The sequence below is a fragment of the Falco punctatus genome, assembly GCF_963210335.1.
Source record: "Falco punctatus genome assembly, chromosome: 3".
Lineage (NCBI taxonomy): Eukaryota > Metazoa > Chordata > Aves > Falconiformes > Falconidae > Falco > Falco punctatus.
In genome coordinates this window covers 39,961,997-39,987,139 of record NC_137582.1, presented here as the reverse complement: position 1 = coordinate 39,987,139, position 25,143 = coordinate 39,961,997, and the positions used below count along the sequence as shown (strand labels likewise).

Sequence of the window (25,143 nt, the reverse complement as noted above, 5' to 3'; positions counted from 1 at the left end):
GACTTGATGGGACGCTACAGGAATTAGGCTGAGGCATTGCGTCTTCCTCCACCCCCCTGCCAGTTTATGTGTCTCTGTAAAATTTGAAAAGCTTGCTTCAGCTTCTGCAGATTCTCTCCTCTGGCTTTGCCTCTGCACCCGATGCATTAGCTAGGGTGTTAGTGGAAAGGGTTTGTTATTTCAGACACATACCATCGCCTGCTGCCCTCGCTTCTCCCCCTGCACTTGCACAGGGCACGGAGACAACTTCATACTTTCATTTGTATCAGTTACACACACAGGATTTAAATTCATCCCTTTCTCTGTATAGCTTTTTTTTTGCTTTTTTTTTTTTTTTTTGTCAGCTAACTCAGTAAATGCTAAATAGCAAGTATTACTGCCTTCTGCTGGCGCTAATATACTACATCCGTTTTTCTTAAGAAAATCTCTTTGAGCTAAATGTGACAAGGGAAGTGGGCTTTCAGAGCCGTAGCTCTGATATTTGTTCTCTGCGAGTGACGTTATGCAGTGCAGAAAAAAATCATGCCAGCATGTTTCAGTTAGTGCCAAAAGAACATAGAGAGTGACTCAGCGCCCAAATCTATTGCTGCCCAAAACTGTGTCTCATCCTATTTATACTTTCACGAACGAGGGTCTTGCTTACAAGAGCAGTTAGGTGAATGTTGTGTTCGTATGCTATTTTATAATTAATTTGTCCAGCTGTTTTACATTCTGCTGTTCTTTTCTGACGAGCATGGAAAAGATGAAGTTTTAACTGGCATAGATAGTTTGTAACAATCAAGTGAAAGAATCCCAGTTTCTTAAATTATTGTTACTGGTGTTGGAGTTAAGTTCACTGGAAATACCTGGGTGCCACAAAATACCTTTGTCTACAAGGCAAGTGTTGACTATTTCTTGCTATTCAGCACACCTAAACCATAAATATTGATGACGAAACTCTTAAACTGTGTTTAAGAAAGAAGACTCATCTAAAGACTAAAACAATAATTTAAAGTGGAACCCCTTTGGACCAGGACTCAAATTAGAGGTTTACTAATTGGTATCAACTAACAGTCCAGTTCCTTTGCGCTTTTTCATCAACACATACCAAGGGGCTGAAAACCTAAAAAAAACCCCAATTATCAATTAAATATGGAGTAGCAGTTTAGTCACTTTGAAGAAAAAACAGGAGAAGAAGTTTAAATCTCTCTGAAGAACTAACAAAATAGTATCCTGACATCTGGCTGGACAGGATGGAAATTGTGGAATGAGAACTCTGAGTCTCCATTTGTTAAGCACCGAAATGAGAGCTGGTAGTGGAAGTCATGCGTGTGGAGGGCCCTCCACTGGGAAATATCAGGCATAAAGATTCCAGGTGTTTTGGTGTGGGTTTTTTTTGTTTGTTTTTTGGGTTGTGGGTTGGGTTGTTTTTTTTTTTGGTTTTTTTTTTTTTGTTTTTTTTTTTTTTTAAATTTAAAAATTCCAGGCTGATATAGATGTAGTGAGAAGGAGAACTTAATGAAAATTTCTCCAGGTTTCAAAATTCAGTAAATCCACTACATTGATATATTATAATTGACCACTACATTTTCCTTTTTCTTTCTGCCATACTAGAATTTGAAAAGACACTGCAATACTGACACATAATTTATGTGATCTAGACTGGGGGGGGGGGAATTGTTAGTAAGAGAAAACACCCTGCTCATGTTTATGGCCCCCACCCCTTCATGAGCAGTAATGGGCCGGGCTACCCAGCTGGCCCTGGTGGCTTATTTTCCTTTGGTGGTGTGGAGCCTTGGATGGCACAGGGCAGAACAGCCTTCATCCCTGTTGCTGTGCTGGTGCAGAGTGCTCTGGAACTGAGGTTGACTTAAGATTTTGAAAGCACTTTTTCATACTTTCATTTAGCACTGATGTCTATCTCATGAACTGAGATTTCAAGGAAGCTAGTTGAACCTGTTTGGGTTTTAGCCCAGCTTGCACAAAGCTTATGACCAAACAGCAAGAATTCAGGCTGAAGAATAAGAATTCTTTTATTCAAATGAGAACTAAATTTATGTTTTGTCTTAATCATTAATGTTGTTAAAGTAATGGCTCTTCCTCAGTGGCAGCTATTTTTTCACTTGTCAATGAAAATGTTTGGAACTACACGCTAATGTTTTAAAGTATTTTAAAACTATTTTTGTGAGCAGTTGGCTGAAAAAGACCATGTTTAGTTTAAACTCATTTACAAATTAACTTCTAAAAGTTTTCACAACATTTTCAATAGAAAGTGTAATTAATATTTTTAGAAATTTTTGAAAGTAGTTAAACTGGGCTTGTTACAGGGGTGGAAAGAATCTGATTTCCATAACTTTTCATTTATCTTTTAAAATTATTTTCCAGTCAAAGAAAATACTGCATGAGACTTCAAAGGATGTTTTACAAAATTGTGTTTAACCCCTTGATTTCCTTAACACTTTCTGTGCTTGGTTGTCTTTCCAGTTACTGAATCTTTATGTTTTGTAGTGTGATTGTAGTAGAATTTGAACAAGTCTAAGACCTGATATATGACCCAGTACAAATCACCCTACTAACTTTGGTGGATTTTGTTTCAGCATCCAAACAATCTATTTTATGAGCTCAGATTTGCACACTGTTTTTGGCCACAGGCAATAGCTAGAAGAGCTACAAAAAATAATTTTTTACATTAATTGCTTGTGCTGTGGTAATATATGAATTTTAATGGGAAGCCAAAATCCAATGTCCTAGACAGTGCTGTGCAAACATGTAACATGATGGCAGTCTTTGCTTAACAAAATGTCATCATTGTTAGATTAAAACAAGTACAAAACCCCAACATCTAGATGCTATGCACAGAGGTACAGAGCACAGGAGAACTTTTTATTTTGGCTGATATATTAGATTTTATAATTTGAAGATGCTATTTGCATAAAAGCATGAGGAGTGATAGACTGGATAAAGCTGTCACGATAATACCTGGATTTTAAGGTTTATAGCTAAGAAATTGCCCTTTTCGCACCTTATGTAAATATATTAAATGTATTTCTGTGTTTGATTTAAAAGTCTGATACTTCAGGGAAGTTCATGCCAATCATCAAAACTAAACTATTGAAGTTTTTATAGCATTAGAACAATGAATATTTTTGTTACATTTCAAGAACTAGAAATGTATGCAATTACTACTAACTATTTTGAAATAGGTTTACTGTAAAACAACAAAATAAATTTATATAGAAAATGTAATTTTTAAGCAATATTTCTGAAGTACTTAGATGAAACTCCTTTGCCATGGTACATGTTGGACTATGGTATTTAGGGAAAACTTTGGCTTAATTTTGTGGTGAAAACCCTGAAGAAAAGACTGTATGTTAAGTAACTTTGAAAGTGACTAAGTAAGTTCTATTAATAGGTGGATTTTGTTGGATATAAAATGGCAACTCAGTAATTCTGTTTCTTGAGAATATGCATCAGCTATCTAGAATTAGTTTGGCATCCCTCCATGGTTTTATACACAGTTAAATTAGGGCACAGATAGTCTCAACTGTGACTGTCAAGATGTAACTTTGCTCTCACTGTTTCTAAAGAGTTGCATTTCTAATTCATCAGTCATATTAAAGACAGTTCTTGTGTCAACATTAAATCTCATCTGTGTATCTGAATTCAATGCTATGTTCTTTTGGCTCATATCACTGCCAGTAATGCAGCATCTGCAACTGGAATTTAGCCACTATTGATGACAGAAGGTCCAGAACAGAACCCGTCTTACTTTCCTAACCAGTATTAACTCCTGTACCACTGTCAATTAGGCCAGTTCTGCACTTGGAACTGGACCAATGCATCTGTTAATGATGTCTACAGAGAATCCAGCTATTTTTTCAGCTATAATGGCTCTGGCTGCATAGGAAAAAGCAAAATATATTATTTTGCCCCTGTAATCTAATCAAACTTGGTTTTCAATATACAAAAATAATTGATCTGATATGAAAGAAATGGTCATTTTTTACTTTTATTAATCAGTTTAATGACAAATCTGGCCTAGATGTTTCTTCACAATACAATGGAGTGAGTAGTAAAGGAAGAAAACCTATTACCAGAATACTGATATGCAGATCTTTGACCTAATTTATACATCTGCTTATTAATTTGATTGTGGTACTTGTTATCTCTTAGTATTGCTTGTAAATGTTATTTTCTCTCCATGATTTAAAAACATGTGCATTAAAAAAAAACTTGTAGAGGAATGTAAATGTATTTTTTGTAAACGCATACAAGATGCTGAAAAAGCCCCAAGAGAGGCAGGCCAGGTAGAGAAACAGGGCAAGAATATCAGTATTGTAAGAAAAGTGATTAGTCACACAGTGCTAGCAGTCTGCTTGTAACGGCAACATGGTGGTCAGATTTGTAGTTGTGTGGCTTTGTGCCTTGTGCTGCTTTTGTATTCCTGACCTTCACAAAGTAAAAAGTACCTTTATGGAGACTTAACTTTCATTTCCATTGTGTAAAGCTTTGTGTAACTGCATGTGGAACAAGGTTTTCCAGGAGCTTTTTCCATAACCTGCCCCTTTTGCTTGCTTTTCTCCTTGTATGAGAAGGTAGAGGGGCTCGAGAGCAAACACAGGTGGATGGATAGGTGCTCGTCCTGAAGAAAAAGGCATCAGCGCCCTTCAGCATCCGGAGGGAGAAGGTACTTTGCATCGTATTTTTGGAAAAGGGAGGCCTCGTGTGGTCAGTCGTGAGAACAGCTGCCCGCCGGGCTATATATAAATTTATATCGTTTTATGTATATGTGTATATATATAGTTATATATGTGTGTGTGTGTATAACTGTCTACAGTTCAGCTGAACTGCTGTTGGGCAAGCTAGGACTATAAAGATGGACATACTAGTGATGTTTCATAGCAACACCGATGACTGGGTTAAAGGAAGAAGAATCACCTGAGCGACTGCCACTGCTCTGTTATCGAACAGGTCTGAAGTGGGAAATACTGATCTCAGTGGTCCGTTTTTATTTGCTGTGTTAGAAGATAGATACCTCTCATTGCCTTTCCAGGCATCTAAAACAGGTAACAAAACATAACTCAAATTCACAAGTCCATGTTTGGTATTAAATTAATTAGTTGAACAAGAGAATTGAAATGGAGTAGGAGTTTGCCTGGTAACTGACAAAATGACAACATCGTGATTCAAAGGCAAAATTAAGAAAAAAAAAAAACAACCCAAAACCAAAATCTGAAAGATTGTCTAGTGCATGTAAAATTACAAAAAAATAAAATGTCTGTGGTACCCAATACTCGGTTCTTTGCCTTGAGATAATTTAAGATTTAGCGGTGAGGAACTGTACAGCAATCTAGGCAGAGACCTGTGAGGATACATGTGTATCAGTGAGTCGTAGGTTAAAGCCCTAGTGCATGAGAGGGTATGCCAGCATGCTTACCTTAGACAGGTAACTTGGAGAGAAAGAAGTCCAGTCATCCCATTGCCTGCATTCTTATTATCAATTTTAAGCACATTCTCCAACTTTGGGAAGAATTTCAGTTAAATAAAATTCCCCAAAATGTAAGATTTGCCATCAGTAACACATTGACTACTGTCAGCTGGGATTTGTGAGAATCCTCTTATCATACCTGACCTTCTGGTAAGGTTATTTTGGTTTGTGACTCTAGCTGGGAGTAGTCTCTGGGGAAGACACAATGCTGCCCTTCTGCCCACTCTCATGAACACTGCAGGGCTGGAAGGTGGCTCTTGGTTTCTTCCCTTTTGATTTATCAGATTTGTCCATTAGTTGGTCACTTGCAGTGAATTAAATCTGTTCCCTTGCTTAACATTAGTCAAAACTTCCCTTAAAATCAAATGTACATGTTACTGGGATGTAGCTTTTGACGTATTAGGTTCAAAGTCTTCAGAGCAGTAATGGTGGGATTCATCTGGTATATAGAAATTGCATGTGGGAGCAGGTTATCAGCTTCACCTGAAGTAGTTGCCTTCATTGCAGATCGAGCAGTCAGGATAAAGATAACAGTGTTCTGGACTCAAATCTCACTGTGGTTTTTATTTTGCTCATCCCCCTGATGCTGCAGACAGTATCTAATGGATGCACTATCTGCAATTACATCTTCAATCCTATCTCCACTGTGAGACACATAGGAAGTGTTTTCTGGCGACGGAAGCTAGTGTTTGTTATCAAATGCTTTTCAGGACCTGCAAAACAGTTCAATTTTCTAATTTTGTCTAGAAAAAAATAATATTTGAGAAGCCTTGTCTCTTGTGATTGAAAGAACACATCTGGAGACAAAAGAAGTGCACGTTAGCCTAGAGCTTTATTTCTTCAGGCTGTAACTTAAGTGCCTTTTGCAACAGAGTGTTTATACCCATAGGGTCCAATTCAGGATGTCTTCTGGTAGTATTTCCAAAGACCGTGGTGCCAATGTCCCTGAAATCCATAATGCAAGTCCTTGTTGAAGAAAAAAACCAAAACAAAACAAACCCAAAAACAAACAGAAAAACCTGCCATGTCACGTTTTCACCTGCGCACCCCTCCTTCCTGTGCTTCCCCAGGGGATGCTGCGGCCGGTTTTGCAGGCGGTTTCCCCTTAGGCAGGGCCGCCCTCTGCGCAGCGCGGCGGCAGGCGGGGGGAACAAGGGGGTGCCCGCCCCCGGCACCCCCTTCTGTTAATTTCCAAGAGCAGGCCGCCGCGGGGCGGGCACGGCCGCCGCTCCGCGCCCGCGCAGGCCTCCTGCCCCGCCCGGCGCAGTGCAGCGGGCCGCGCCGTGCCCAGCCGCGCCGAGCCGTGCCGTGCCGCGCCGCGCCACCGGGCATGGCGCCGCTGGTGCTGTACCACTGGACGCAGTCCTTCTCCTCGCAAAAGGTGAGGCGGGCGGCGGGGCGGCGGCCTGCAGGCCCCGGACTGCCACCTCCCGGGGGGCCGGGCGGGGAGGTGGCCCACGGCCCAGCCTGCCCGCAGCGGAGGCGGCGGGGGGGGAGGGCGGGGGGCCTGGGCTGCCCCCGCGGCGGGCCGGGGCCGGGGCCGTGGCCGGGGCGGCTGACAGCGCGGGGACAGCTGTCCGGCAGTGCTTCTCCTGGGGTGACCGCGGTGACGCCGTTGCAGGTGCGCTTGGCAATAGCCGAAAAGGCCCTGACGTGCGAAGAGCGTGATGTAAACCTGCCCCTGAGCGAGCACAACGAACCGTGGTTCATGCGCTTGAATTCCTCTGGAGAAGTGCCTGTCCTGATCCATGGGGAGAACATCGTTTGTGAGGCAACGCAGATTATCGATTACCTTGAAGCGACGTTTGTAGATGGTAATCCCCTAGGCGTGTGAAATCCTGTGGCATGCAGCCATGGTGGGGTCAGCCCCGTATCGCTGCCTGTTGGTTCATCCAGGACCAGAAAACGTTTGTAGTTTCACAAGTAAATGGGCTCGTCATAGTTGGTGGTATGGGGTAAACCCGCGTTCCTTTAAAATGAACTGAAGGCCTTCCGGCACCTTCAGAAGCAGCTGTAAGTGACAACCAGCCGCTGGCCTCCTTACCGCCTCAGGAAGGGTAGAGGAGCCGGCCATGGCGGTGAGGCTGCTGCGGAGCGCTGGGCAGAGCTGCACAGCTGCTGCTCTTGGGCAGGTCCTGCTTCTCTGCCAGAAAAAAATAATAATAATAAAAAAAGCTCAATTCCAGAGTAATCATGGGCGGAAAAAGGAAGTAGAATGAGTAAATTATTTTTGGAGCCAAAATGGAGTCAAAAGGTAAAAATGTAGGAGGGTAAAACTCGGAAGTGATCACATGCAGGCTTTTGAAATTCTTTGTCCAGAAAACTGACAGCCTCAGTTTTTGAAGGAAATGCAGAGTTGTATTTTTTTTAGGTGTGAAGAGGCAGCATTTTGTATTTAAGGGGTTTAGCGCTGCAGTTGCTAAGGCATGAAGAAAACGTCGTTGCTGGGTGATCACAGTATGTGTTTAATGCTGGCGTTTTCATCAAATGAGTAGTCAGGGCCCAGGTAGATTGAGGGCAGGGTAAAACTCAGTGGTATGCAGGAATACTTCTAATCATGCTTTGAGTAGGATTCCTGTACTGTAATTTTTACAGCATCGCAGTTCTAGTAATGTTTCAGCCATAACAACTTACTAGAACCGCAGTTGTGCCCTACTGTGAGAGGGCTAAAGGGTTGTGTGACATGGTTGCCCATTCCTAGAAGCATAAAAGAGATGCTGAATCCAGTTTTCTGATTTGAAGGCCTCTTAAAGATGTGTTTATGTGGGCTGCTGCATAGGAGTTGGGATTATTGAAATGTTTTAAAATTAAGTACATGTATATAGTTTTCTTTGAGACATGATAACTGTTACATTATGGTGGGGAACAAGCGAAGCTCTCTTAACTGTGGCTGTGTCGTCTGCGCTGGTTGGACGTAACTGAAGTAACTTTGGAAATACTGCTTTTGGTCGATTACATGGTTCTTCTTAACATTTATTTTTAACTTTGTATTGCAGAGGGAGTACCAAGATTAATGCCGGAAGAGGGGAGCATGTATTATCCAAGAGTGCAACACTATAGAGAGCTTTTAGACTCCTTGCCTATGGATGCCTACACACATGGCTGCATCCTGCACCCCGAGTTAACAGTAGATTCCATGATTCCAGCCTATGCTACCAGCAGAATTCGTAGTATGTACTGTTATAGCTCTCAATGCCTATTGGTAAATAGAGTGTTGCATTAACACCTCTCTTGCGTCTTCAGTGCACCTTAAGCAGAATATATGGAGCACAGGTTTCCAATTTTGGTTGCAGTCCATGATAATTTGTGCATATACTTTCTATTGATTGTGTAGTCTGTTATGATTTGAAAATGGGAAAGGGGAAGTGTAATTTCCGAGGTGTCTGTGGAATTAATTTTCCTAATAATTGTGCTGCTTCTGCATAACAGAAAATGACAGGTGTGACAGCTGTATTTTATTTTCTGATCTTGCTATTTATCCTTATAAAGCAATTTAGAGGACAGCTCTGTTGCTACTCACATCAAACCACTACACTGAAGGAACCCCATTTTTTTGTGATTGTAAACTTGTAAAAAATTCACCTATTAAATGAAAGCAATTGCTTTCTTCTCAAAGTGGTGCAATAGCCTCAGTGAAACAGAGTCTGTTTGTGTAATATATTGTAAGAAAGTCATCAGACCCTTTTTGTCTTTTGTCTGAGGCATGTACTAGTGACAATTTGGTGCCAGTGGTAGGGAAAAAAAAAAAAAAAAAAGGAGTGAAGGGTTAAGTAGCTGAGGTTCATCACAGCAATGGAAATTGTTAAAGCACAATGTAAACCAAAATCCTGGGTGCAAATAATGCTTCATATATATATATATATATATATATATATATATATATATATATATATATATGTATGGAATGTAGAATCAGGGTAACAGATGAACAGGTGGTCTGGTAGAATCAGTGGAAAATGTCATTTGACTTCCTTGGGATTGGTATTTTATTTAAGACTTTTATATACATATCAGTTTCCCATGAAAAAAATACGTTAGAGGCAGAGGAAATAACTGTAGATTATGTTGCCCCATCCCTTTTACAACAGAGGATCTCCTGAAATGAGCTCCTGTTTTGAATCCAGTAGTTGGCAGAAATACTTGGTTTTAAACAGTGTTCGGTAATACTTAAAAATCCTTGGCAAATAATCTGTCAATTCTCATAGCTTTTTTTTTTGCCCTTTTTTTTTTTTTTTTTTTTCCTCCTGGGTTTGGACACTAGAACTGGACAGCAGTTTCTGTTCATTTTGGTGTCAGATAGGGAGATAATTATTTAATTCTTTATTATTGTGGTTTTTCACTGTATATATGTTCAAGGATTCCAGTGTTACTTTCAGCCACAGAACTGTGCTGTGGGAATCCTTGTTCAGCTGGTCATGGGTCATGACCTTGGTCTAGCTTTTCAGAACTGCTTGCAAACTTCCAGCCCTCTTGCCAAGAAACGTGACCTGTGTCTTTTGCTTCAATTTATCTTTTACACTAGGCTGTGTTGAAACATTGGTTGGTTGCTTAGGCCCAGTTTATCAACTAGTCCAGACCACTGGTATCAGTGCTGTGTTTTTTCTTGGGTTTTGTCCCTTCTAGGCTTTGTACCATGCCAAACTTTTATTAATGCTTTTATGTTTCCTTCTAAGTATTGCAAAAGAACTAAATAGTTCTAGGATGAGGATCAAATCCTGAAAACGCGGCTGGATGAAGATTCCCTGTTCACTGCTATGTTCGGAGATCTCTGTTTTTTTTATTTTGGTCAATGTCAGTGCTTTACATGGTGTTGATTTTTTTGTGTGATATTTTAGAATGCTCCATAGAGCAAGGTCAAACACTGCAGCAACTTTAAAATGTCATACACGTATACTATTACCAAATGCATAATATCATAAAGGATGATACTGTGTTAGTTTGAGGACTTCTGTTTCCAACAGACTGTGTTATCTTCCTCCTTAAAATTTTTGGCAAGTCAGTTCTTTTATGAGCCACACCATTGTGTTGTCAGAAGTGAAGTCAGGCAGTTAGTTTTCCTTATAGTTGCATGTTACCCTTTAAAAAACATCAATACAGATTTAGTTTTCTTTCTCTGTGCTGGAAACTTGTTGAGTATGAAGAAGTATTTAGAAGTCAGTGTTGCTGGTCCAATGATCAATAGTTACTTAAAAGTAAATTATTTATAAAAAGTACCTGGTGAGATTTAGAATGGGTAATTTTAGCAACAGTAATTAGCATTTTTTGTTTTACTGAAGTAACATGAATTATTCCCTTATATCAGTGTACTGTCTGGTTTGTTGTCTTTTTCTTCCCCAAATGTGTATGTACACTGTTCATTGAACAATTGTACTTTTAGGTATTATTGATAGTTTTTCTGTTTTCACATGGTAACAGGCAGTGCTTTATTATGGTTCACTTTACAACATTGTCTTGTGTTCTGCTGACCATTTGTGTTCTTCCCCTTTAGTTTCTAGCTGGTATAAATTGTCAGTTTACACACACACGTTCATATTGGTAGAGCTAAAATTTGGATTGTCTGAACTGGGATGTTTTTGTATCTTTTTGTACTTAAAGCATAGCCTGCTTTCTTGATTTGAGGCATTTTTTTGAGTAGCTTGTGGATGTTTGTAAACAATTCCTTTGCGTGTTCAAACTTCTCCTGAATGGTTTAATTTTCAGCTTTGAAAAGCTGGGTTTTTTTCAGAGTGCTAGATATAATAAGCCACCAACCAGTTATGTATTATATTTATGCATACCAAATCCAACTAAGTAATTAATTGCATATTTAAGATTTTAGTTTTGTGATTACATCCTTCCGTTTCTTCATATACTGTGTTGAAAGATGGCTTTTACAGTCATACCAGGTGGAAACAAAGAATATGTAAAACAGTGAGTTCACTATTCTCTAGCAAGATTTTTTTATCAGTTTAATTTATAAGAGTTAATTGGAACTAATCTTAATTATCAAGTAAAAGTGAGAGGTGATTCATGCCCTATAATTATTCTTTTGTTCTCAGTTTATTACTGGAAATACTTATTTTTAGAAGATAACTTATTATTCACTACCTTTTGGTATTCTAGGTCTGTAAGTATGGCATTGTCAAGCAAAGCCCCATTTTAAGGAGAGAAAAGGCTATACACATGTAGTAGAAATTAGTAAAATTATCTTAAATTTTTCATATCATTCTTTCTTTAAGTCATGTAATGAATGTTTTTTCTAGAATGTCCATATACTCTGTAATGAACATTTACAAAAGGGATCACAGATTTTGGTGTCACAGTTTAGCTAACTGGAAACACCTTGGTTCCATATTCAGTGGTATTTAGGCTTTTGCTGTGGAATCATATATGTGACCTACAGAAAACCCCAGTATGGGCCTGTTGGCACTTTCACAGTGTGGAAAGCGTGTTAGGAACCCAGGAATGAAGGTACAAAACCATCAGAGACCTAAGGTACTTGTAGTAGAATTTCATGGATTTAGCACAGGTTTTGGCAGCAAAATGGTTTTCTCTGAATAAGAGAAAAATATTAACAAGAATTCTTCGTTCTTGCCTGGCAGATCACCGCTTTATAGAGTTCATTGCAAACTGATGAGCAGAAGGTGTGGTGGGGTCATTTCGTGCAGCTGTTGTTTTCCAAAACAAATGTTGGTCATACTTCATTGAAGTACCACTTCCCATTTCTTTGGTGTGATACTTGTACAGAAGCTAGTGATCAATTTCAGTGGGTTGCATTATGGGCATGTTTGGATATCTAATGTCATTCTTTCCCTTTTTTTTTTTTTTTTTTTTTTTTTTTTTAAATCAGGCCAAATAAGTAACACAGAATCAGAGTTGAAGAAACTTGCAGAAGAAAACCCAGACCTTCAAGATGCCTATATAGCAAAACAGAAGCGCCTTAAAGTAAGAAAACTCTTTGTATTCCCCCAATAATAAAATGAGCTTGTTAGTGTCAGATTTCTTCTGTCATGATGTAAACATTTGTTTCACCTGTCATTACCGTTAATGTCATGCAGTGTTTTAACCCTACAAGGCATGAAGCAGTCTGTCCCCCAGATCAGCTACACACTTCCAAGTGTGTGCTGAAGTATTTGACTGATCCTGCTGACTTCAAAGGTAAGTACACATCAGTGATGGCGCTGGGCTGTTGAGCACCCTGCAGCGTGAGGTAAACCCTGATATATAGCATCTCTAATGTTTTTCTTCTTCTACTTGAATTGTCACTCGTATCCAAATGGTATCCAGCTGACCATGTGGCGAAAATAATCACGTTTTATGAATAAGCACTGTAGTATCTATGTAAAAGTTTATCTGATAAAAGTATAAACTGTACAATGATTAAAACACTAACCTGTGTATATATTTAGTCTAAACTGCTGGATCATGATAATATAAAATACCTAAAGAAAGTACTGGATGAACTGGAAAAAGTTTTGGATCAGGTTGAGACTGAATTGCAGCGTCGAAATGAGGAAACACCAGGTAAGGATTTTTCCTTACTAAATCCTGTTGATGCTTGTGTTTGGGGAGGCTGAATAAATCTGTTGACAGCACCATTATAGAACTGGTTTTAATGTATTGAATTTGATACTTTCAGCATATACTGATCTCACATTACAGAAGGGATCAATGCTGTTTTAAATACTTGTTCAGTTTACTGCTGCTGTCAATAAGTTCTCACTCTCTTATGAAAGTGCTTGATCACATTTTCAGAATGAGTATAATTAGCTGCACACTTTTGCAGTATCTTGTCAACAAAATAAGAAAACCCTTAACTACAGAATGTTATTCTTGATGTTGTAGTTGTAGGCTTCAGTTCACTGTAATGATCACAACTTTAATGTTTAATATGGGTTTATTATAATCTTGTGTAAATACTGTGCTGGTATTTTTAGTGTAGAATTAGCAATCCGGATGAACGCTCTAATCATTAAGCAATCCGCCTCCCCCCCTGTCTTGGAAAGTAGCGGTGTTTACCTGCCATCCACCCAAATTAAAGTCAAATTTTGTTCAAATGGGATTAGTCTTCTGCTTATTCAGAGTCTGGTCCAGCTCCCAGTGGTGCTAATAGGAATCCTTTATCTGACTTCACTGGGAGCTATGTGAAGCATCAGTCAATATCAACTGCATCTGCTCAAATCAATAACTGTATTAGGCTCTATAAATAGCTGTTGTAATAATTATCAGCTACTATCAAGACAGGAGATTTGAACCAGCGATTGAAAATCTAGGTTAAATTTTCTACTGACTCAACAGCAAGAGTCACAGAAAATGTTTTAACTCAAAAAGGATGGTAGGATTTTGTTCAGCAAACTTGTCTGTCACCACTAAATAGCCTTTTCAAGGAGTCAACTGGTACAATATTGACGAGCTTGTGAAAACCACCAGGACCACAGGATTTAGTAAAACGTGGCTATTACCTGCCTTTTGGAATTTTGTCTGAGTTTCGTTTTTGAGGTTTGTCAGCAATGCCTCTCCAGGTCCTGGCCAACCTCTGAGCCTCTGCTTCTCTTGCTGCTGCTCAAATCCCTCATTCACTTACTGCTGTTGCCACTATAGGTGTCTTTCATTCAGACAGGTTAGCTTCTTATCATAATGCACTGGATGAATCCCCAGGTATCCTTTCAGCAACATAGGATACACTTGTCCTCTGCAGGTGCCTTTCTTTCAGACCTGCGTATCCAGTCAAAATGGACTGGTACCAGCAGCGTGCCAAATGTTGCTTTCCTCTGGTGGCAAATGAGTTGAAAGGGATGTTGCAAAATTTCTCTGTTTCCACAGAGGTGGTGTTGAATGTTCATGCTAGCATTTTTCTGTGCTCATTGTGTGGGAAGAACTGCAAAAGGTTGCAAATGAGGAGGGAACAGCATAGTTCTGTTTGAGATCTAGGCTGGAGCAGAGTACTCATGCTGGCAGCTATGCTGACTACAAAATTTTGTATCCTGGGTTTCAGAAGCTCTTGGTGTAGTCAGTACAGATCAGCCCTTTCAGGTGGTGGTGGTTCAGATCACTGAAGTTAGAGGTGTGATGCTGCCTGGCTGTGCCTGCTTTGAGCCATCCCAGGAAGATTCACCTCATTCCTTTGACTGGAGAAGGAGCCTGGGGTCTCCAGCTGTGCTCCTGACTAATGGTGGACAGTGTGAATATTCATTGCCGTCATTTGGGGAATGGAGGTTACAGTCAGTTCATGTTGTCACTTCCACTCCTTCCTCCTCAGGGGGAGGCTCCTCATACTCCCCCCTGCTCCAGTGTGGGGTCCCTCCCACGAGAGACAGTCCTACACCAGCTTCTCCAATATGAGTCCTTCCCATGGGCTGCAGTTCTTCATGAACTGCTCCAGAATGAGTCCCTCCCATGGGGGGCCATCCTTCAGGAACAGACTGCTCCAGCGTGGGTCCCCCATGGGGTCACAAGCCCGGCCAGCAGACCTGCTCCAGCCTGGGCTCCTCTCTCCACAGGGCCACAGGTCCTGCCAGGAGCCTGCTCCAGTGCGGGCTTCCCATGGGGTCACAGCCTCCACTGGGCATCCACCTGCTCTGGTGTGGGGGTCCTCCACGGACTGCAGGTGGAGATCTGCCCCACCATTAACATCCATGGGCTGCAGGAGACAGCCTGCCTCACCGTGGTCTTCACCACGGGCTACAGTGGAACCTCTGCTGCAGCCCCTGGAGCACCTCCTCCCCCTCCTTCTGCACTGATCTGAGTGGCTGCTGAGTTGTTTTTCTCACATATTACCTCCTCTCTCCAGCTGCAATTGCTGTTGTGCAGTTTTTACCCGCTTCTTAAATACGTTATCCCAGAGACGCTACCACCACTGCTAATGGGCTCAGCCTTGGCCAGCAGTGGGTCCATCTTGGAGCCAGCTGGCATGGGCCCCATCAGACACAGGGAAAGCTTCTAGCAGCTTCTCCCAGAAGCCACCCGTGTAGCCTTCCCACTACCAAAGGATTGCCATGCAAACCCAATATAATTAGACAGCATATTGAAATAGCACTAAACTAAATGTTAAGCCCATGGAGGCTTCTACATGTGCTTGTATTCCATTAACTCCTAATTCTTTATGGTTTATCTCTGCTTAGAAGATGAAAATCAGCCTTGGCTCTGTGGTGATTTCTTCAGTCTGGCAGATGTATCACTTGCCGTCACATTACATCGCCTGAAGTTTCTGGGATTAGCAAGAAGAAACTGGGGAAACGGAAAGCGGCCCAACTTGGAAGCCTATTATGAGCGTGTCCTGAAGAGAAAAGCATTTTGCAGAGTTTTAGGACATGTCAACAATATATTAATCTCGGCTGTTCTGCCAACGGCGTTCCGCGTGGCCAAGAAAAGGGCTCCCTGGGTTCTCGGCACCACCCTGCTGGTCAGCATGCTGGCAGGAGTGGGTTATCTTGCTTTCATGTGTCTTCGGAAGAGGTTTGCCACCGTGATGTTATTGATTAGAACCAGGCAAAATTATTTTTAGACCTGTCTGTCCTTACTGATGAGTGGAGGGCAGCTCTACTCCCCCAGGAAAATATCCCCAGTAAAATATAAATGTAGAAGAAAGGTTGTGTCTGTGAATTAGAACATTGCCACACAGTAATCGTCTCCTGCTGTTGTATAATTGGATTGGCAATGCCAAAATATTTGTGGAAAATATATGTTGGGGTGACAACAAAGGGAAGAAGTGACTTTCTTTTCAGACAAGGACCTATAAGGGCTGTGACAGTGCTTTGTTAAAGTGGTTATTGTCTCCTCTACCCAGTAGATGACCTAATTACAATGCTTGTATTTAACAGATAATGCAGCAATGTGACAGCTTTTCACTGTGGGTGAAATGCATTACTGTGCAGAAACCAATATAACTGAAATACTGAAAATAGCACTTACTTTAAATGCTCAGAGTAGGATTTAAGTGGAATATAGGCTCTGTGTCTGTTGTGTATGGGAGTCAGTGTCACCGTACTGATTAATGTCTGCTGATTTACAGTTGGACCTTTAGGAACATGTTAAAAAATAGTCTTGTGAAGCTACTTTTGTCACTGTATGTTCATGCAGCAGTACAGGAAGAGATCTGATGATTTGTGGGCTGCACAAGTGGAATTCTCCAGAGGCAGCAGTGGTCAATAGATGCTGGACTTCTGCTGAAATACAAATGGGAGTGAAAAACCTGACACTTGCCCTTTGAAAACTTTTTGGGTAGCCTTTAGCCTAGCCAGATATCCCGCTCAACCACAAGCCCTGTCTGAGTCAGGCCAGACTATCTCAGTGCACGTTTCCTCCTTTCGTTGGGGTGGCCTGATACAGTTGTCTCCGTATTAGTGTCTCACATACCCTTTCTTGTTTCCACTCTGAGCACTGGCTATTTTTTGCACATTACTTGGCTATGTTAGCAATTGCATGTGCCTCCATGAAATGTTTGCCCACAGTGTGCCACAGGCAGCTAGAAAATGTATGCACAACAATGCATTTTGTAAAAGTAATTAAAAATAGTTCACTGTCTTTCAGTCTGGTTAGGTAGCCTAGATTGAAGGTGAAACTGTGATTTAAAAATCTGTTTACTATGGAGAGGTGTAAAATTGGTGGCAAGTGAGATATACAGGTCTGTTTGGAGATAGATGATTTCTACTGCAGAGTTTTTGCAAAGCTGCACTTGTGTAGCATATAGGAAAGGTGTAGAAAAACACCCTGCTGCTTCCCACTACTCAGCAGATGCTGGGAGTTCTGTTAGGCTTGAACTGAGCTCCTGTTTCAATGAGAAATGTACATTTACCTGAAAGTATACTTTGAATAATTTTGCATCAAAAAAGCAGTTGGGAAGGGCTGAAAATCCTTGTGACAGTTTAGTAAGATTTTTGTGTTCTTGATGAATGTCTGAAAGCCTCAGAGTTTTGTTTACAAGTTGTAGATGACTGCAACAGGCAAAACATAGCTTTAAAATATTTGGCTATCAACAACCAGCACTAACAGGCCTAAGTACATTTTAGATCCAGTGCTGGTGGTTGTGATCTCTCTGCATAATTGCTTTTGAGTGTCAAGAAGACCTTTTCTTAAGTTTGCTGGAAAGAACTGAGGCAGTTTCTGTCTGGGTACCCTCACCATCTAGCAGATATCAAAATGGATAAAATTGTTGAATACTCCTGCTTATAATTTAATATTGTGCTAGTTGTCTAGCAAAAGAAAACCTAAATCTCATTGCTCCTTTTCAGTAATAAGAATCTTAGGAAAGTTTTTTTTTTAAAATTTGTCAAAAAGATAGTTTTATATAATTCTATTTCAAGACCCATTTGTTCTCAAGAACTTGTTGGATTAAGTGTGCTTTATTTAGGAAAGCTTTATTATCTCTAGAGTAAGTCTAATCCAACAATACTATTAATGTGCTGGCAGCTTTAACTGAGTTTGATGTTTGTATATTGAAGTTCATCTGCATTTACTTGTAACCAACAAATTCCACTAAGTTAATAAACACAGAGCAAGGCCTGTAACTTAATGCTTCCCTGGCATGTATTTCTGTTAGGCCATCTGTAAAATATAATCTCATCAAGTAATGGTAAAATTCAATATTTATGATTTGGCTTTCTTCAGAATTAATGTATATTCTACTTTTTCCTTCATCTTTTTTCTTTTTTTTTAATGTGCTGATTTTAGATAAGAGCACTTATATTCGCTGAAGTTGCTGGTTTAGTTCACACAAGCAGCCCTGTGGGCTGTGGTACAGGCTAATTATTGATGAAGCAGTTTTAGGTTCCCCCCAAACCTCAGTGACGTCCGCAGCTGAGCTGGCGCTCGGTGCCTGCCTGGAGCTGCAGGTACTGTTGGGTAGGACTGAAGTGACCACCAGAGGTCAGTGGTCCTCCAGGGCTGCACGTTGGCAAGCCTCTCGGATGTGCTGGAAAACACTAGTTTTCCCAAACAAAATGTTTGGGATCTCAGCATAAGAGGGATGTGACCGTCCTCATCAGATTAGCAATCTCTCATGATCTCTCAAAACAGCTGTTCTAATTTACTACAGGTTGGTTCTCTGATACCTATCATTTATGCTTGTGTGTAGTTTCTACACTGGATAAATAAGAGGGCGAAGTTGCAATATATTTCACTTTAAAATGAATGTTACTGAACAGCAATTGAACTTGTTGTCTTCAGGAGTGAACACAGATGATGAACTTTTACTGAGGAAAAGTTTGGATCCCTAGTTTAATTCATTTCTGTTAGTTCAATTATTTGATAGCCTACTTATTTTCACTGCCCTGAAGTACTCTGTGCAACACTGATTTCTGTACAGGTGGCAGCAAAAGGCTTATCCATGATTAAATTCCTCAAAATAGGATGAGATTTAGAAGCACATGTGCTGTATTCCGCTCTTTGTGCAGGATAGCGTAAAGTTTATTTTCAGCCTGGCTTATTTTCTTTGCTCTGGTACCTCTGTATACTGTTTAGATTGGATACACAAGCGATCTTCTTGTTTTCGTTTACTATTTGCTCTCATATCGTGTGTCAGATACATTTCATATCTTCCTGTGTTGGACCTGCACAATAAACATCGATTCTAAGACCACTTTCTAGACTGGTTATGTCTTCTGTGTCAGTAAAACAAAGCACATTTGAGGATCACACAGTATTACTCTGAGGAGTCTGATGCTATTCAAGGAGAGGAGCCTCTGATATCTCACTTTAAAAGGTGTTCAGCAGATCGCCTTGCATATACCTGGAAACAAGTTAGGATGATGATTTTCTTTCCTTTTGGTACTTTGAAAATCAGCAAAGCTACAAGGATCAGGTAGACAGCTGTTAGGATTTGAGTTTCAGGAGATTATGACACCTGTGGTCTGTGGACCAACTTTGAGGTAGCCTTGATGTTAGCATTTATCAGAAGTATGCACAGAGCCCTTGCTGTGAAAAGCTTATGTCTAAACAGACACGAGGAGCCAAGAGCGAATGGGAAGGTAGGTACAGCAAATACAAATACCTTGCCCAGATTCACATAGCCATATGTCCACTTCTGTATATGACATTTTTAGAGGCATTTTTTACTTAAGTCTGAATTTTTATGAGAGCAAGGAGCTACTAAGGTTTAGAGAACAGATTGGCATGCGCTAATTCTTGAGGATTAGAGGTAGCAGTAGACAGAAAGGAGGTGAAAAGTAGTGGACCTAACTAACTGGAACACAGTGCTCTGCAGTAAGGCATGACAGATTATTTTTACTGAGGCCTCCTTATTATATCTCCATTTAGCTGATGTTAGACAAAGAGGTGTAAGGTTGTGCTTAGGCAATTTGTAAGATGTGCTAAGGAAGTCAAAAGCATATAGAAAAATCCCAAACAAAATACATTTCCCCCCTCCCCTCCTTTCTTGAAAAAGAAATGTTTAGTTTTGGTGCAGTACCAAGTCACAAAGTCAGGCACTCAAAACGCAGGAAATTCCAGAAGCCAGAGTTCTTACAATACTGTTAACTCACTCATACAGTAGTTCAGTAACATTTTTATTTCTGTTTTTCTTTCTGAGTTACAGTCATGATGCTTTATTTAATTTGAAGTTCAAAATGTTGTACCGTAAAATAGTTGAGCTGTGGATAAGCTTAGTGTTGTGGGAAGAATCTGTTGGAATTTGGAAAGCTATTTCCATTTTAGCTTTACATCAGCATTAATAAATTTTTACTACAGTTTAAAATACTCAAAAATAGTGGTAGAAGAGTGTATTGTGTAAACTAATACATAATAGTATAATTCAATATTATTCTGTATTTATTAACATACATTAATTGCCTTTACATACATTCTATGTAATATCCCTATTATCCCTTCCATATGTCTTCTGCTACACACAGTTAATTGATGATTATATATATTACAATATGATTCATATTTATAAAATCCAGCTCTAAAGTTAAAATGATGAAAATGTTGTTGATTTATTTCAAATTAATACAATAAGTGTTGTCCTTTATGTTTCAAGCTCAGTGCTTTATTATGTGCAATTTTTGAGTTCCTTTGTAGGACTGAAGACATTGTCTAAATCCTGCTGTGGAGGCAGGTATAGTCCCCGCCAGCAGCCTGGAAGGGAGGGAAGGAGAGGTTCTTTGTATGCCTGGCTATGGCTAAAGAACCAAAGAGAAACAGCTTCTCTAAAGGAAACTGCTTTTCAGACAGAACTGGGGAGTGCATGGAGAGGGAGTGAGTCAGGTCACTTGTGTCTTCAGCGGATTTTTGTGTGGGGATGTGTTCCCCTTCACTGTTTCTATATGAAACAGCATGGGCTGCTGTCTGTCCTTATTTACTGTAATCGCATTATAGTAGTATTTGATAACGTTGGTAACATCACGAATCTAGGGACTTTGGAATATAGGTTAATGTGTTTGGTGTTTCTTGTTAGCTGATTATCCAGGTCAGAAGCTGAGTGCTACTGCATTTAGGCTGGCCAAAAAGCTTTAGCTGTTGAGAAACAGTTGCCACCTGAAAATTCCTCCTTTAGGGCTTGTTTCAGAAAGGTTGCCTACCTTCAAGCATTTAAGCGAGTGGTGCCTGTGGTTCTCTATGCAGCAGAAAATAAGAGCATTTGTGGGGCCACACAGGTGTGAGGAGACCACTGGGTCTGTCCTGTGCTGGCTGAGGCAGTCACTTTACAGAAAGTGAAGTTCTTCTCTCTCACTTTGTGTTGAAGTTGGTAAAACTCAGAGAAGCAAACCTCTCCCCTCATAGATATGTACCCTGTGCAGTAGGTTTCAGAGTCAGACTCCCTCTTCACTGGCAGAAGACATGTCTATCTGTAGAGGAGATATAGAGGACTGTATGAAAAATTTATTCGTAAAAAGGTTGTAATGTTTGTAAAAACATAAAAAAAAAGGGGGGTTAGGGAAGTGTAGTGGAATGAGATGGGCTAATTAGCATTGATAATATACAACGGTGGGTTGGCTTCAGGGGCGGTGGCTGAGGCGGCCGAGGTGGCGCAGGCCCTGAGCTGGCCCCTGAGCTGCCTGCAGTCTTTCCGGTGTTTATGTGCTCGTTGAAGGTGTCTCCATTTGAAGAAGAAATGGGCGACCACAAAGATGTTAAGAAGTTTTTAAGGCCACAGAATGATGTGTTAGTGCTGTATTCTAGATCTGCTGCTGCTGAAAGCTCACTCAGGTTACTGTCCAGTGTGATCCAAGAGGCAAAAGGATGAGGCACTATAAGTTCATCAGAACCGCCCTCTGAAGAAATCAAAATCCCAGATGCTAAGAAAGCAGATAAGAAGAAAGGTGACCAACCTGCAGAAGATGAAAAGTCCAAGGTAAAAGCGAAGAAGGAATATGAGTATAAGTTCAAGGACAAGTTGTCTGAATTGTATGAAAATTTTATTTGTAAAAAGTTTGTGATGGTTGGTAAAAACATGAGGTATAAAATGTTAAAAAGAAAAAGAAAAAAAGGGGATTTGTAGAGGAGTTATAGAGGACTGTATGAAAAATTTATTTGTAAAAAGGTTGTAATGTTTGTTAAAAACATAAAAAAGGAGAGGGGGGAAGTGTAGTGGAATGAAGCTGGGCTAGTTAGCATTGATAATATATAACTGTGGGCTGGCTTCAGGGGTGACAGGTTGGCCGATGTACTCAAGGTGCAGCTGTGGAGGCCAATGAAGAGGGAGCAGCCGAGGAAGAAGCAAGAGAAGAGAGATTGGGCCCTTGATGAGGCAAGATGAGGAGAAGGCAGCAGAGGGACTGTATGAAGAGTGTGTTGGTATGAGATGGTAAAAGACCTTGTTGCAGCCGTCTAGTTTGGGGGAGTGCTGTGACATCTATCTTTGTAGAAATCAGAGGCGTTTCCTTTGAGAAAAGGTGGGCTGAGCATGTGGAGGGCCAAGACTGCCAGTCATGCAGCAATGTCATGGAGAGCAGGGCCTGCCACACAGCCTCTTCTGCCCAGCTTTGTTTAAAGCCAGCAGTAAGCAAATGCTGACCTCTTGGAAAGAATGTTTGTAACAGGTTTGGTGAAGGGGAGGGAATTCCAGGTTCTGGAGCCCAAATGAACCAGAGAAGAAACTGTCCAGAGAGGCTACATCACTGTTTCTTCTGGTCTAGCTCCAAGTGGCTCTTCTGCAGGTGGAGAGAGGCTTCTGGATTGTCACTTCATGGAACATACTCTATCTCACTTCAACTATTTAACTGAAATCAGTGGAGGGAAACACTGTGAAGGAATACCAGTCTTTGTTGAATGCATAGTGAAGCCAGCTTCCTAACGGGGATATTTAAGTTGGACCACTGATCAGAAAGGTACCGTGCAAGTATATGCTTTGAACTGTGTAACTCTCCCCAGACACCTTTTCGCAGGCCTAGACACCAAACTAGAGATCTGGATCACACCTCAGTGGCAGTAAGAGTAGGACTGGTTGCCTAGATCTTCAGATCTTTTAGTAGAAGTATCTCCAAAGATCTCCCAGGAAGCCTGTACCAAATGCTCTTTGTCGAAATCTGGTGCCTTAAGAAGTTGTGCACGCTTCCATTGTGCTGAATTTTTAACAGTTCTAAAACACAGAGGCAGAAGCCGCTAGAAGTTGCAGAGGAAACAAAATTGGACGACGTTGCAGTAATGGAGGTATTAAGATTTCAGTTTCTAACAAAGAGCCAGATTCAGATCTGGTATGAGTCATTGTAAAAAAAATTAGTGATGCATCTACTTACATTGAATCTGAGTTTGATTTTAAAGTCATTATGCCATGAATCACATTTTTAAGACTGCCTTGACAAGTTTTGTTTTAATCAACCTATTCGTTACAGAGACAATGAACACTGCACAATACCTTTCTGAAACAAAGGATATATGCAGAGCTTAAGCTTTAAAAAGCTGTTTAAGCTTTTAATATGGGCAGCACATACTGAATCAAAAATTTTGGAATATGGAGTTATTTTTGGAATAAAGAATTCTTTTAACACAAGTCCAAGAATGTATGTTTAGGACGGATTCCAGAACAGCATCATAAATTTTTTATTCTTTGGATTTGAAAGAGAACCAAAAAGCTATAGCTGACTTCATTTTTCTGTTGTTAACAGCAAATTCTGACTGTGATACAAGGAAGCTTCAACAAATAAAAAAATAACAGATTTCTCTTTCATGTATATATATCTATTTTTAAAAAAGTAAAAATAACTGTGCTTGGTTAATTTTCTTAGGAATATCGTACTGGATGAGAGTTCTACCCATGCTTGTGTGTTATAAGAAACTTTCAGGATCCTTTTGTGCAAAGGGAAAAATGCAAATATTCCCCAAATGGCTGGCAGAGCAGCAAGACCAGCAACATCAGCTGAGACTTGGTTCCACATCTGTAGCAGCATGTGGAGGTGGAAGTCCAGCAGCAACTGAAAGAATTTCCTTCCAATCCACCAGCCTTGTGTGATGTGTGGGAAGAGAAGCAAACCAAGCTTCAAACCCCACACAAGCAGTGGCAGTGCTTAAAGTCTGAAATCCCTCAAGCTGGTTGCACACCTAGATGCCTAACACATCCCTAACAGCTCTAATTCAGAATGAGAGGATACCTGGGTGTTTACACAGATTGTATTGCCAATAACCGTATCAGTTGTCAGTCCAGAGCTAATACTTTGAAGAATGGCTACGTTTGGAGATCTGGATTCAGGAAAAAATTTGTATCTTGTGCTTCTATTTGTGTAGAGAATGGCTTGAAGATATATTTATGAAGAAAAGCTCATTCATATCCTGCCTTTAAAGACATGGAGAGAAAAAAGGATGCTCATGATTTCAGAGCCAGTGTGGTAAGTTTATGTTAGAAAGCCCAAAGGCAGCTCAAAGACAGTCTGTGCAAAGCAGGGGCATTAGAGAAAAGATGCTGGTCAGATCAGCCATGACGTTTCTTTCATGAATCTTTAAGTAAAGAGAGAGGTATTCTTATTTAAAGACTGGTGATCTGTCCTCTCCTCAGACTAAACGTCTTGAAGATATACTGGAATCCTTTCCTTGGTCTTCCAAACTATAAAAGGTCTTTTAGTTCTTATGGAAGACTATGTTGCATGAAAGAGCACCAAGAGAGCTCTCTATGGAGGAAGGGCTGTAAGAGAAAAACCCTTTTCCCTTAGCCAAGAATTAGCTCTGAAATGCAGGCTTTAGCTTAACACTTCACACTGATATGCTTCGGCACCGTTATGTTATGGGAGAGAAAAGGGGTGGGGAAGATAGGGTTATCAGCCTGCTAATGTAACTTAACATTTCAGATCCTCTTTCTGAGTCTCCATTACTAAGATTTATGCTTTATTTGTTTTGGTTTGTTTGGTTTTTTTTTTTAATAAAGAATAAATCCACACCTGATAGAGTGCTACACTGCAATGTGTGCAATGCTGTTGTGAGATGCAATCAGAGGATGTTGTCTGTTGCTTACTGTGTGTGAGAGCTTTGTCTGAACACCTTTTTGTTGCGGGTTCAACGTATAAGGAAAAAAGCATTATTATTGCATGATTTGTTGACTCGTTCAATACTGATTCTGTTTAATGAGATACTCTGTATTTCAGCCACAGCTTAAAACACTAATTCAAGATAGCAGTAAGTAATTTCCCTGCTTACTTCCATTAATGATTTATTAGGTATTAACAAATCCTATGGTTTTGCATGTATTATAATTAATCTCACCATAGGACCTTACCTCAAAGGTAGTTTTGTTCTGCAACACTGCAATCCTTCATCTTGTGTTTGTTTGTACA

General features: G+C 40.3%; 1 protein-coding gene across 6 annotated transcripts; it reads left to right on the top strand.

Annotated features, from left to right (window-relative positions):
* Positions 1 to 360: 360 nt before the first annotated feature.
* On the top strand, positions 361 to 24,728 carry GDAP1 (ganglioside induced differentiation associated protein 1; the record flags this gene model as incomplete). 6 transcript variants are annotated; one of them, XM_080381432.1, is made up of 6 exons in its annotated part: positions 361 to 6,848; positions 7,089 to 7,390; positions 8,464 to 8,637; positions 12,297 to 12,391; positions 12,856 to 12,970; positions 15,568 to 24,728. In XM_080381432.1, 5 exons carry the CDS (start codon positions 7,321 to 7,323, stop codon positions 15,948 to 15,950), a joined length of 837 nt encoding a protein of 278 aa, XP_080237558.1. In that variant the 3' UTR covers positions 15,951 to 24,728. The 6 variants fall into 6 exon arrangements, 5 of the variants coding, with proteins under 5 accessions (XP_080237558.1, XP_080237554.1, XP_080237555.1 ...); XM_080381429.1 differs by having other exon boundaries at positions 370 to 6,848; positions 7,089 to 7,281; XM_080381428.1 differs by having other exon boundaries at positions 368 to 7,281.
* Between the last annotated feature and the right edge of the window lie 415 nt (positions 24,729 to 25,143).